At 40.1% G+C, this 13904-nt stretch overlaps 1 protein-coding gene and 1 long non-coding RNA gene across 2 annotated transcripts in view; one reads left to right on the top strand and one right to left on the bottom strand.

Moving 5' to 3' along the window:
- The window catches only part of LOC139941857 (tyrosine-protein kinase CSK-like), a 28111-nt gene that overhangs the window by 4847 nt on the left and 9360 nt on the right, over positions 1–13904 (bottom strand). Inside the window, exons 5-11 of the mRNA XM_071938489.1 lie at positions 13773–13869; positions 12915–12980; positions 12024–12126; positions 11370–11454; positions 7717–7790; positions 6921–7116; positions 543–629 (exon numbers count right to left, since the gene is read on the bottom strand). Coding sequence (XP_071794590.1) covers positions 543–629; positions 6921–7116; positions 7717–7790; positions 11370–11454; positions 12024–12126; positions 12915–12980; positions 13773–13869 — 708 coding nt within the window. The remainder of the gene's footprint in view (positions 1–542; positions 630–6920; positions 7117–7716; positions 7791–11369; positions 11455–12023; positions 12127–12914; positions 12981–13772; positions 13870–13904) is intronic.
- On the top strand, positions 1237–4077 carry LOC139941859 (uncharacterized). The gene is made up of 3 exons (XR_011786634.1): positions 1237–1887; positions 2678–2790; positions 3245–4077. It is a non-coding gene; the product is annotated as an uncharacterized lncRNA (long non-coding RNA).

Here is a 13904-nt window from a genome sequence, read left to right on the forward strand (position 1 = left end):
GTTCTTAATTGGTCTCGTCGGGATGACTCAATGCAACTCCTATATAGGCTTCTGGTAATAACTGGAGTCAGTTTGTGTAAAGTCGTTGTGGCTCAAGGCCCGGTCACACAGGCCCCGATAACGAGAACGAAAAACGGGAATGTTAACAATGCACGCCCTCGATTGGTTGAATGAGCGTGGGCACGTCCTGCATGAAGCAATTCAACCAATAGAATGCGTTCTCTTTGCAGACCCGTTATCGTTTTCATTATCGCTGCAGTGTGACTCGGCCTTTACAGTGGACTTACGTCACGCAAACAAACATGATAATGGCAAAGAATAATCTATAAAGAACTCCCTCCAAAGAGAATTACATGTATTAAAATTTCACAAACATTTCACAAACATTTCACAATTCTCTTTAACTTGTGGGTACAACCATCTAATAATTCTCATTTGATGGAGAGCCAGTTTCATCTCACAATTCCAACAGTATACTCTTCATCAAAAGAAAACAGGACAATGGAAATAGCAAACTGTACTTCTTATTGGTATCAACTTACCACCCGTGGGTATGGAACTCTCCCAAATGAGTACAGCTCCCACAAAAGAATACCGTAGCTCCACACATCAGACTTGGTGGAGTAATGCTGTGCAGAAAAGAACAAAACAATTTAACAATCAATTCAATTTTTTTTTCCCCTTTTTTTTCTTTTTTTCTTTCTTTTATGCAAGTTGCCTGACACACAAGGCCTGAAGGCCACTTCGGGGCTACAATTATGTTTGTCCAGAGGCCGTTGCCACCTACTCCTAGGGCTGAAACAGGGTTACCCCTTTCACAGTCCATACGAATGTACATGTAGGCTTGGGTATCATCAATTCGAAGCCTGGCCGGTAGAGCAGAAAGCACTACCTCCCCAATTTTATGTAGCAAGTGTCACGACCGGGATCCGAACCCACACCCTGCTGATCAAACACCAGTGCTTGAATCCGGTGCTCTTTAACTGCTCGGCCATGACACTGCCACTAAACCCATATATCATGGTGGGGTTGAACAAAGAAAACTTTACTAGAGCAGGATTTGAACCAACGTCCTCCAGTTTAATGTCCTGGTGCTCTACAACTGATATCTAGCCATTAGTGGTCTCCCTATTTACATGTACCTAGTCAGTTTCCCTTGTGGATCATTTATCACTTGGCATTTTTAATAAACCTAGCCAACCCCTAACCCTACAAATTCTATCTGCATGTTTTGTTTAAAGATGGACTATAATGGTACTCCTACATTAAAATCACTATCAGAACTTGTTTATGTTGTGTTCAGCTATCAATTCATTGTTGTGGTCATGTTTTTCTCCAAATAATTTTGCTACAATTTGACCGAAAAAATTTGACCTCGATTCTTCGATTTTGAAATTTCCCGCCCTGGACTGGTTCCCGGCTATTAAACCAACACTGAAATCCAAGCGGATTTGTAAACCAGCGGACGTCATGAACGCGGTCAAAAAATGGTGATGTCATACCCATGAAGCAACGAGAGTAAACAAAGATTACGCCATGTTACTCCGTGTGTTGTGTATGCGTTTTCATCCACACTATAGGCGTGCGTGTGTGCTACGAAGCTTTTTGTTTCTAATGTATCAGCTATAAATACTGCCGACTATTTGGTTGTTTGTGGATGCACTAGAAGTTTCAAAGTTTGTGTAAGAAGCCTGGATCGACTCCGAAATTTAAACCTCTAAGCACTGAGAGAATTCAGGGGGATCTTCTACAACCAGGCCCCAGCCAGTGCTGCTTGTGCATGCTACGACGTCGGCGGGGTCCCTCTGCCGTGGCCCTGGTCGCAAGTGGCCGTGGAACAGCAAAAGAATCAAGTGGCATTACAGAAAAGAGAGGGAGAAAAGCCTGGTAAGTACTTGTTAATAATTTTTACAAATCTACTACTGAGAAACTATCTCCATTATTAATTCAGGCCCAATACATGTACATGTAATTGTAATAAGAAAAATAGTAAACAATCTCTACCCTTTTCATGCAAGGAACAATCATCTTGTTGTCAAATGACACGATTTCATGCTCTGAATCTGACCCGACTACCATAAAATAGCTACATAGTGTATTGACTCTGTTGAGTGATGAATCCATGTAGCCACCCAAGAGCTTTAGGCATGTTTATGCCCTGGTTTACACTTTCTGGCATGTTCATGCTCAACCATGTGTGAACACTATATTAATCCATTTAAAAAGTTGATTGTTACAGTTAACAGTTTATTGGCCTCGCTGACATGTATTTATATTGGTCTATACTGGATTGCTGGACATGTATTTATATTGGTCTATACTGGATTGCTGGACATGTATTTATATTGGTCGATACTGGATTGCTGGACATTGTTTTTGCCAAAGCTGCCTAAGAATTGTTTGCTTTTTTTTTAAGGCACAGCTCAAAAATATGTTCTAACTCCCATCCATATAATTGCCCATCCATGGTCATTCAGAATTTTTCCCTCCTAATTCAGGAATTACCAATTCCAGAGAAGTTTAGTATGAAGTTTTCCTATAGCTGTGTTTATTGGCTTGGCACGGTTAATTATGGAGTGTTTACTATATTTGCATTTGTAAAATAAGGCCAGTTCTTTTTCAGCACTAGTTTTTTTATTTATTTATTTATTTTTTGTTTTTATATTTTTTTGTACAGAAATAACTCGCAGCTCTACACTACAATGAGAATGCAGGACGAAGACAATGCAGTACAGAGACATGCTAGCCAGAAGAAGAAATGGAGACCTAAGATTCTCAATAGCACTTTAGGTAAGTAGTAGGCCTATGCATGCAAATTTTCAGAGGATCAGATGATTTCTTCATTTTTAGTTTTTCAGCTGCCCCTTTGAAAACTGTTTACGGTGGAGGGGGGGGGGGGAGGGGATGGGGTGTTGAATCGCAAGAACCCCCCCCCCCCACCCGATCTGTACCTGAACAGTTTTGTACTAGGTGTAGATCTGGGGGAGGGGGGTGGTTGGAGGTCATGTTTTCTATCTGACATAAAGAAAACCTGCCCCCTTGGTTTTGTTGCATGTGGACTCCTTTTGTACTGGTTTTGCGTTAACTCCTGTAAGGTTCTTTTTAAAACTACGCCAACTCAAAGAGAGATTGTCAGTACATGGTGTTACGTCAAACCTTCCGAGATTGTATTTCTGCCTTGTAAATTTTCAAGAAATCCCACATAACGTTTATTTGGTTTTGTTTTTTATTTTTCATTAAACAGATACGCATAGAATGCATGCACAATGCACTTGTTCATTGTCAGCAGGGTGACAAGACATGAAAACAACTCCATCCGCAGCTGATGTGTAACCCCCGTGTCATCGACATCAACCTTCACCAACTGGAAAAGGATGCAGCTTTTTTTGGGGGGGGGGGGGTGGGGGTTCAAAGGTAGTGGGTTCAACTTTGTTTGAAGAAAGAATGACCTGTGCCCAATTTCATGGATCTGTTCACCACCAAAATGTGCGCTATGATCACGGTTCTCTGCTTACGTCCAAAGGCTAAATTTCTGCGCTTAATACTTTGTAAGCGTAGAATGCCTGGTATAAACCAAGTATGCACCCATGACCCGCAAAAGGCAAAATTTGCTGGTAACCTGTGAAACACGCTTGACGTAAGCACAGAATTTCCTGCTTCCGCAAGTGTCGATTCTTTGTTTACAGTAAGCAGATCCATGAAATTGGGCCCTAGCTTGTACACATTGATGTGGGTTTTTATTTTATTTTTTATATATATTTTTTTTGGGGGGGGGGGGTAACCAGGGTAGTACAATCATCTTTGTTTAAAAACAGAATGACATGGTCTGTACACAATGATTTTATTATATTCTTTTAATGTACAACTTAATTTACAATTTACAAAGAGAACCACAGCTAACTAGGTACATAACATGGCTTAGGTTTTCTTTTTTTTTGGGGGGAGGGGCGTTGACAGGGTTGTCTAGTTAACTTTTTTTGATGATGGAATGTTCAGATGATTTCGCTATCACTAGGCAACCTTTTTTCAATTTTGATATTTTAAACTCAAAAATAAACTATTGTCGTTTGCAAATACATACAGTTTTAGTGTTGTCGTTATTATGGAGGTGTACATGGCTTCTGTTTTTTTGTTTTGTTTTTATATTTCTGCTAACCAAGTTGAATGTTGTTACCATGTTAATCATAGTGTATTGTTGACAACAGGGGACAAGTTTATTGCACATAAGTGCTAAATTAATCAATTTGAACCACACACCTAATTTTATAAGTCGTAGTAATTTACATTTTGTGTCTTTCAGAGGGGTGGGTGGTTCAAATTAAATTAATCAATTTGAACCACCCACCCATCTGAAAGGAACAAAATGAAATAATATACATGTACATTTATACGTAAATTATTATGGCTTATCAAATTATTTCTCACTCCCTCTGGATCATTATAACTTGGAAAATTGTTACGACTGAAGACAAATAAACCAAAGCAAAGCTGCCTAATCCGTTGGTGGATACGAAAATCCTTCCACTGTACTGTACACGAGGGTTTGGAAACGTCCTTCGTGTTTCTGCCATCAAACATGATGTCAGTGGCAGCGGTTGAACGGACAAGATAGTCCTAAGCTCACCACTTGCTGATAATCATCATTGCAGTGTTTTCTGTAAAACAAAACAAAGAATTCATACAAAATTATTAACAAAAGAATTCATACAAAATTATTAACAACAGATTTGTGGGTTGCATGGTGAAGTGTTAATATTGCATGTGTGTACCTGAATTGCTTTAAAACTATACCCATGCCAGAAGGCAATCATAATCCAAAGTAGCAGTTACATACATGTACATGAGATATTTGTGTAGATGCACATGTGTCAACCACCACGCAGTTACTTGGTGGAGAAAAACAACAACATAGGTTATCTACAATATCAGTTTAAATTGATAATGTATGAATTTTGCCAACAAAGTATAAAACGCAAGACAAAAATTACCCCTCCCCTCACATTTCTACTGCCTAAGTCAGTGCATGTGTTGTTCACATACATGTATTATAACGTGAATGGAGGTAAACAATAAACCTTGTCCATCATGTTCGTTCATGTTTTAATTTAGTCAAGGATAGCCTTCAACTATTTTTGGGAGCAGAAATAAACTGATCAAACGAAGCATCATTCAGTATAATTCATGAAACGTTTTGTGGCCTTACCAGTCTGTCTTTAGCCGTCGATCATCAGGGTTTGGCTCATCGTCTTCGGCCTGACGATCATCGTCTCCGGGCTGGTTAACTACATGTACTCATAACACGTCTTCGGCTTCTCTCTCGTCCGGTGAGCTCCCCTTATCGCTAGAGCCCTCACTTTCCTCTGAAGTGCCTCCCTGAAATGCCTTTTCCTCATCTATACTGTGGTTTTCCCAAGACCCGCTGCCATCGGACAGTTTCGCTGTTTTTTGTGTCAAAAAAATGCAGCCTATAGTGTCCGATGTTATTCCACATTCAATGTACGTGTAAAATGCACGCACACGATCGACCTGACACACTGTGTACAGAGCTTCGGTACGTGGTGTGACGTCACACACTGTGTATGAATGGTTCGTGGGTCACCGGCTTTTGCCGAAACTGAGTTTTCTGGGTCGGAGTACGCCGCGCGAATTTGTGTTTTTTTTGCATGAAGGTAAAGGTTTTATTGAATACTACTAAAATATCAGTCCTTATTTTACATTTCTCGTACAAAAATAGTAATATTGGCTATATCAATAATCTGTTATAGTCCACCTTTAACTCTGTTTTATGCTTCATATGGAATCAAGCATAGAACCATAATCACAGTTCAACAGTTTGGGTGTTGGCTGACTGTCTGGTGTTGGATTTTGTTAGAGGAAGGAAGGATCCTACTAGATCATTCAAGGAATCAGGCATACCACTATCATGACAGTCCAACAGATTTCCTCACAGATGGTGTCATTTGTTAGAATGAGGAAGGATCCCTACTGTCTCTGGCAAGAGACCCTCCCACACCCTAAAAGCCTCTGATCTTTGGGAGCTCAACACCCAAATATTTTGACTTGGCTATTAGGTTTGTAAGCCCTGCCCAATGATAAACAACTTTTATTTTGAAACTGCAATACAATACCCTGCAAAGTCAGAGAACTTCCTGACAGAGAATTTAGGAGTGTACTTGAGGTTAATGATAGTCTTTAAAATTATTAAAAACCAAAGCAAATGATAGTGCTCTTGTTACATGTAACCAGACCACTCATAGACACCACATACGTGTTCAACATACATGTAATGTACCAGGAAACCATGTAGACATAAACCATTAGTAAGTTGTACAACGGCTTGCCTTCCTGTATGTCAGGATATACAGCTACATGATGCGGTAAAAAGAATACACGTTCAAACCAAGGATGAATCTTAAGTGAACATAATCACTGTAGCGCGCAAGCCTGAGGAAACCTTTAAAGACACTGGACACTTTTGGTAATTGTCAAAGACCAGTCTTCTCACTTGGTGTATCTCAACATATGCACAAAATAACAAACCTGTGAAAATTTGAACTCAATTCGTCGTCCAAGTTGCGAGATAATAATGTAAGAAAAAACACCCTCCCCACACGAAGTTGTGTGCTTTCAGATGCTTGATTTCGAGACCTCAAATTCTAAATCTGAGGTCTCAAAATCAAATTTGTGGAAAAATTTATTCTTTCTCGAAAACTACTCCACTTCAGAGGGAGCTGTTTCTCACAATGTTTTATACTATCAACCTCTCCCCGTTACTAGTTACCAAATTAGGTTTTGTGCTAATAAATATTTTGAGTAATTACCAATAGTGTCCACTGCCTTTAAACAAGGGTGCTTGCTATGTGAAACAGAAACACGGGAACACGGGATAAACCCTTATCAAGAAAATCAATAAATCTTACTTTATTTCTGACAGCCTCTGGTGCCGTCCACTTAACTGGGATCTTGGATTTCTCGACAAGATCCCGATCGTGCTGGGCCAGACCGAAGTCAGATACTTTGGCGATGTCTTCGTCGGAGACGAGGATATTTCGGGCAGCGAGGTCTCGGTGGACAAACTTCTTCTCCTCCAGGTACATCATGCCACTTGCTATGTTTCTGTGAAATTCACAAGTAGGTATATTATGTTCCCAAGGAGGTATTAACGTTGTTGTTATTGTTCATGAGTTTTCCCATACAGTAGTACAGTAGTAGTAGAGTCTTTCCAAAGACAGAATGGCTCATCAGGCCGGAGGTTATACCTGGTTTCATTGGTATTTGAACGACTGAAAATATTTTGATTTCCCTTGCATATAGGATGCCAGTCCATTGCAGATTACTCCCCAGCTCTAACTAGAACCCATTTGTACTCGGGTACAGAGTCCTAAATATTAGTGCCTGTTTCTGTGGCGGAAATTTTTCAAAGCTTCATAACCCCAATCTTACCTGCTAGAAGCCACTAATTTCAACAGATTCACATTCAATGGCAGCATACGTTTCTCTGCGGTGGGTTTTGGTCGTCATATATTCCTCAGAAATCCATCATTTGCGTGAAATAATGCAGCACCCAACGTAAAGAAAATTCCAAAGTGGGGTCTACCTATCTTGTCAAAATAAAATTCTCAGGGGTGCCAGTCAGAAGACAAACAACCTGTACCTGCCATAATAACTGACTCATACTATGACAAAATAACATTCATCATGGAGCAAAATACTTACATGGAGAATTTAATTTGATCGATCTTTCTGACGACGGATCTACCTCTTGATCTCAGGTAGTCTAGTAGATTACCCTGTAATCAAAAGAAAACAAAAAATCAGATGGATGTTTGTCTGAGAAAGCATCAATACCGGTCAGTTTAACCCTCCCGCTGTGTATTGCATTCGAAATCGCCCACTGTGTTTTTTTTAATGATAGATAAACTGCAATTTGATAACATCATGCAGTACGCCTCGGTGGTCTTGCAGCAGCAGTGCTTGATGGAACCCCACTTGGACGTTGTCGCTGGATCGACGGACTCACCAGGTGGAGTGGCCTCAGCATGGCTGAACTAACTGCGGCGACCCTACAGCGAGGCAAAATCACCCCTGCACCAGTCACACAACCCAGGGGAAGTGGACTGTTGTTGCGTCAACGGGCAACAGCCTATGACGATTGATGATGAGTTCACAAGCACCCGCCTACTGTCTGACCATTAAAAATGATCCCCTGTGGTTTTGAAAGTTAGCATACAAATATCGACTGCTTCAAGTGATTGTAGGTTAAAACTACGACTCCCAAGGTGTACCTTGGCGCATTCTATTTTCCTGAGGCGAAGCCAAGGGAAAAAAGACTGCTCCAGGGATCATTAAGTGAGTCATAGCACGAGTAAGCATGAGTAAATGTAGTAAATAAATTTTTTTTACACACCTTCATTTATTGGGTACCAATAAGCAGGGCCAATTTCATGGCTCTGCTTACCACAGAATTCTGCGCTTACAGAACTTTGTAGCACACAATTTTATGATACTTAAGCGCAGAATTCCGCGGTTAGCAGAGCCATGAAATTGGGCCCTGATGTTTCTATGGGTATAGTACATGTAGACTGGTTGCTATGGGGGTAGTACATTGTTTGCTGAGTGTACAGTGTGTCAAGTTTGCTTTCACTTTGCTCTCAAATTAAAATTAAACAAATTAAAAGGCAGACTCTTTGTGCAAAGGGTGTTATAAATAAAACAATTCCAGCCTGCACTGATATTATGTAATGATATACACCTGTAGCTACATGTATGTGACACCACTCATATCATATCTTGCGCTTAGTAAACAGCAAAAATAGCATCAGGCATGCAATGATGACGAATGGACCAATAAGAGTTCGGCTCTTAATCATGAATACTTATGAAGTAAAGTAAGACAAGTCTATAACTTTAGTTACATGTACGCTTGTTTCCATTTTAAGACTTTTTCCCTTTAAGAAGGAAGTCACCAAAATAAACAAAATGAAAGTGCAATAAAACCTTTAAATGATTTATAAATAGACGCACTTCCCCCACAAATTTCAAGAGATTTGTTTGTACTGTCACAATGGACGATGACTCATAGAGCTATAAATAGACCGGCCCTGGCAAACTGTTGCTTTACTCTGTTGCCAAGGGGCACTGACCTAGAATTGGTATCAGGTCATTATCACTGCTAGCTTGTGTGTACATGTGCACGTAGTTGAAATTATTTTGCTCAAAGAAGTTTGATGGAGACTTGCATGTAACCTACATGTAATATACCATACAGCAAGGTACTTGCTCTATGTGAACAAAATTCACAGGCATATTATTTGGATGGGATTCTCACCCAAGATCTCTTACCATTTTAGGCATGCTAGGGCAGGGTCCAATTTCATGGCTCTGCATACACCATGTACACTCAGAATAGATAAGGCGCTTGCGGACGCAAATAGTTCTGTGCTTATGGCAAGCGTATTTCAAGCTAGCGTTAGCAGGGAATTTCGGCCTTTGAGCACGTATGTACTCCAAGTTACTAGGCATTCTACGCTTACACAGCTAGCGCAGAAATTCTGAGCTTGCACGTAAGCGGAGAATGATGTTCAAAAGCGCAGAATTCGGCGATAAGCAGAGCTATGAAATTGGACCCAGAAGTCTTACCGACTAGTCCACCGAGATTGCCCATTGGTCTAGTTGGTGAGACATCTGCTCTAGAACGACAAATCTCGTGGGTTTGAATCCCACCCAAGTAATATGCCTGTACATTATGTTCACAGGACTCGGGAAAGCATACAGTGCTTAACACACATCAGTGCAAGGGTTATCCAAACAAGGGTTATCCAAACAAGAGTTATCCAAACAAGGGTCATCTTGGTGTTCTCAAAGGAATACTAACATTAACTTTGGAACACACTGCAGACTTGAATTGCAATTAACCAAGATCGAACTAATTTACAAGTTATATATATAGAGCATACTGATCGAAACGTCGAGTGGAAACCAACGGTTCTTTTCAGAACCACCCCAACTCATTTAGAGGTCATTACATGGTGTTACTGCAAACCTTTCCATATCGTATTTCCACCATGCAAAGTTTCAAATCCTACATAATTTACAAGTTGTTATTTTGTGCCACTTTTAGTCCAGTAGTTTCTCTTAAACAATCAACGTAATTGTCAGGCCACATGGATTAAGTACAATGGCCATCTGTCCTTATTGTCAACACAAAGCCCCCATGACGTCCTACTTTGTCATGATGGGCAGACTGCCAGCATATAAACCTGTTGTATCATATCCTGATGTGGTTAACATAGATCTGATGTGACGTATTCAGATTAGTTACGTTGGCAATGTGAGCTACAATGTACGCTTGCAGTCGGATCTGGTCATACTGAGTTTACCACAGTCTATTGCATGCCTCCTGCTGCTTTAAACACTCAATGTCACCCGATGTGGTTTCGAATGATTATCATTAAACTTTATATTTCTGGTAATGAAACCAAGGATGCCTTCATCACTGTAGCTTGCATGCCTGAGGAAACCTTCAAACAAGGGTGCTTGCTATGTGAACACTGAAACACTGGAAATTAACCGCGACTCTTCACAATAAAGCCCGGGTCATACACATCCTTCCTGGGAATGCGAATGCGAATGCGATGCGATTTATTCTTTGCGAATATGTGACGTCAACATTCGTATCGCATTCACATTCGCAGGAAGTATGAACCAGGCTTCAATATTCTAGGTTTTTTTATACGTGTACTACCAATGTACATGGAACCTACGGCTTGATGTCCCATCTGACGGCCAAAGCAAATATAGTTAAGTATTTTGCTCAAGAACACAAGTGCCAAGCCAATGTACAACCAGCTCTGTGATGCATACATAGAGTTTTTATATATAAGAACTAGAGGGCGCACTGGCCTATATACGCGCCCCGGCATGCGCGCAGGCGGCCATTTTCTAAGTTGAACAAACAGGCATTGCTAAGCATGTGTTTGTGCGGCCATTTTGTAGGTTGGAAAAACAGCATCGCGTCAGCGTTCAATAAACACAAACTCTACTTCGTATTCAATGCGTGTACATAATGGCGCGCGTGTCTCATTGCGGTCCCGAAAACTATGTCACTTCAGAGGGAGCCGTTTCTCACAATGTTTTATACTACCAACCTCTCCCTATTACTCGATACCAAATGAGGTTTTATGCTGATAATTATTTTGAGTAATTACCAATAGTGTCCACTGCCTTTAAACACACACACACAGTTTGTTCTCTGCACAGTTGTGCTCGAGTGAGTTAGGAGGATTACACAACAGTAATCTATTTTAATTTAAGTTACAAAGCAAAATACACTACAGTAAACGTTAGAATAAATCAGCATATTGCCTGACCTTTGACATAAATTCCAGTAATATCCATAGAGAAGCTCCTGATGACACACCAATTAGCTGCACCAAGTTAGGATGTCTTAACTGCCTACAAAGTGAAAATAAATGTGCTTTATTATTTTTTTTTTAAATGACTGAAGATAAACACACTGGGGGAACCCCCTTCTCTTAGCAATATAAGTGTGTACTTGGACCTTTTCGGTGATGGTACACACAGCATTATGTCCCATCCAAAGGACAAAGCATTAATGTTTAAAGGTTTTGCTTAAGGACACAAGTGTCATGACAGGGACTCAATCTTACACTCTGCCGACCAGAAGCACAAGAGGTCGAGTTTGGTGCACCTATCGGCTCGGCCACGACACCTCACACCTCATGTGAAGCAAAACCTCTAGTCTTTAAAGACAAGCCTCAAGTTTTTATGTGAAAGTATCAATTCTAAAAGATAAGCCTCAATCCAACAATATCTAACAACTTTGTAAATGAAGAAGTCTATATAAGTGTACTCGAGATACAAAAGTAAAATTTTTGTTTTAAACAGAACGAGTACAGCATCTTGCCTGTCATAAGTGAACTGGAACGTTCATGTTCAAGGTCACTTTTTTAGAAGGCAAGGTGCCATCTTCCACCTTACATGTAATCTACAAAAGGACTTACGTCATAATCGACGCCTCTGCAAGAAAGCTCTGGCTCTGAAGCTTGTCATCTTTCATCACCTTGATGGCAACATCCTGCCCCTGGTAACTCCCTTTCCTCACCTCTGTTTAAAAACAAAGAAACATAGTGTTCAAGAATCGATACCATCATTGAGGTTGGTATCACCGTCTCTGCTTGGGTGGACACTTTGGATGAGGGGTTCAGGGCCCAATTTCATAGAGCTGCTAAGCACAACAATTTGCTTAGCATGAAATTTCTTCCATGATCAAAAACAGATTACCAACCAAATTTCCACGTGATTTTCAGAATAAGCAAAACAGCTGAATACCAGTACCAAGCAATATGGGGCCAATTTCATAGTGCTGCTTATCGGTGGGAAAATTTCATCGTCAAAACTGTAGCAAAAAAAATGGCTTGAGCGTAAGTGTATTTCACAGGTTAACAAGAAAATTAGGCTGTCAACTTGCTCGTTCACCGAGGATTTGAATGGTTACTTCATTCATTTGCTATACAGTAAGCATGCCTTTCCTTGTACTTACGACTAGTAGCGCTGTGAAATGGAAATCACACAGCAAGCACAAAATCTGCAGCTAAGCAGCTCTTTGGAAATGGGTCCTGGTTGTGGCATTGGTGCCCTCAAAAGTATTCCATAGACTTCCAAAGATTTTCAAAATAGGAAATTATCTCTATTTTTTACAGTCTCTTATTGTATATTTGCTCTAGGATTTTAGTCTTTGATGTTTGAAAGTATTTTTATATTGTAGCTTAAACGCAATTCAGCCTTTTTGGCTGCAAAGTTTTACTTTTAATAAACCAATAAAAACAGTAACAAATTTTCTTCAAGTTTTCTGCGAGTGAACCGTGCTGTACACAACTTGCTAATGTTCTTACCTCCAAAGTTTCCTCGACCAATCACTCTTCCAGCTGTAATTTGATTTCTCTCGATGGACCAGCCAGCTATGCAAAACAAAAAATAAAGAACAATTTAAAGACAAGTGTAGTGATAGAAAATCGTCAGTAGATTAAGTCAGGCCTGATACTTCACAGAGGCAATGAAGGTGATTGCCTCCATGCACCCGGGTCATTGCCTTGGTGCCCCTTGAAATACTCCAGTAGAAATTAAAAATGTCCTCATAGGGTGCCCGTTACCAAGGAGAAAATGCCTCGGTGCCCTTGATTTCAAAAACGAAGCATACAGGCCTGTTAACTATTGTAACTTAACTCACTGATGACTGGCCTTACATGTGTTAAGTGAGTTTGAAACCATCTTTAATTTTAGTTAAAATATTTCAAATTCCTCCAAATTACTATAATTACCAAGTAAATAACTGACAAGATGCTCAATTCTACACAAGTGTTATGAGCAAGTATCTATCCAGACAGATAAAAATTGTGTAAAATAAATGAAAAGGAGGGGGGGGTGTTTGGCCAAAGCATGCTGAACTTAAACAAGGTCTTTGGGATGTTTTACTTGGTGTTTATCTTGGTTTTAAAAATTCTACTGTGCAGTCTGCGGCATTCACGGCTTTCTCTCAATGATTTTTATGAAGATTTATTTCAAACAAACTGTGTTTTATTAATGTGTCAATTTGTTTCTTTTTTTTTCTGTATTGGCCAAAATTTGCGCAGATTGGCATGCAATTCATTGATACCGTCTGATGTACTACAACGTAGCTTGTGCACAGGAACCCTGATCATAGTGATAGAAGTTCCTAACTCCCATAAACTGCCCCCCCCCCTCTTCTTTACCTTTTTCAAATTGCGAAGAGTATCCTCCATCCCTTTTCTGACTGACCACCGGTGTAATGAGACGACTGACGAGGCCATCAGCATCCTCCGAATAATGCTGCAATTGTAATCAAGCAAAATATTTCAGTCACA

The sequence above is a fragment of the Asterias amurensis genome, chromosome 9 (genome assembly GCF_032118995.1).
Source record: "Asterias amurensis chromosome 9, ASM3211899v1".
NCBI classification, from domain to species: Eukaryota; Metazoa; Echinodermata; class Asteroidea; order Forcipulatida; family Asteriidae; genus Asterias; species Asterias amurensis.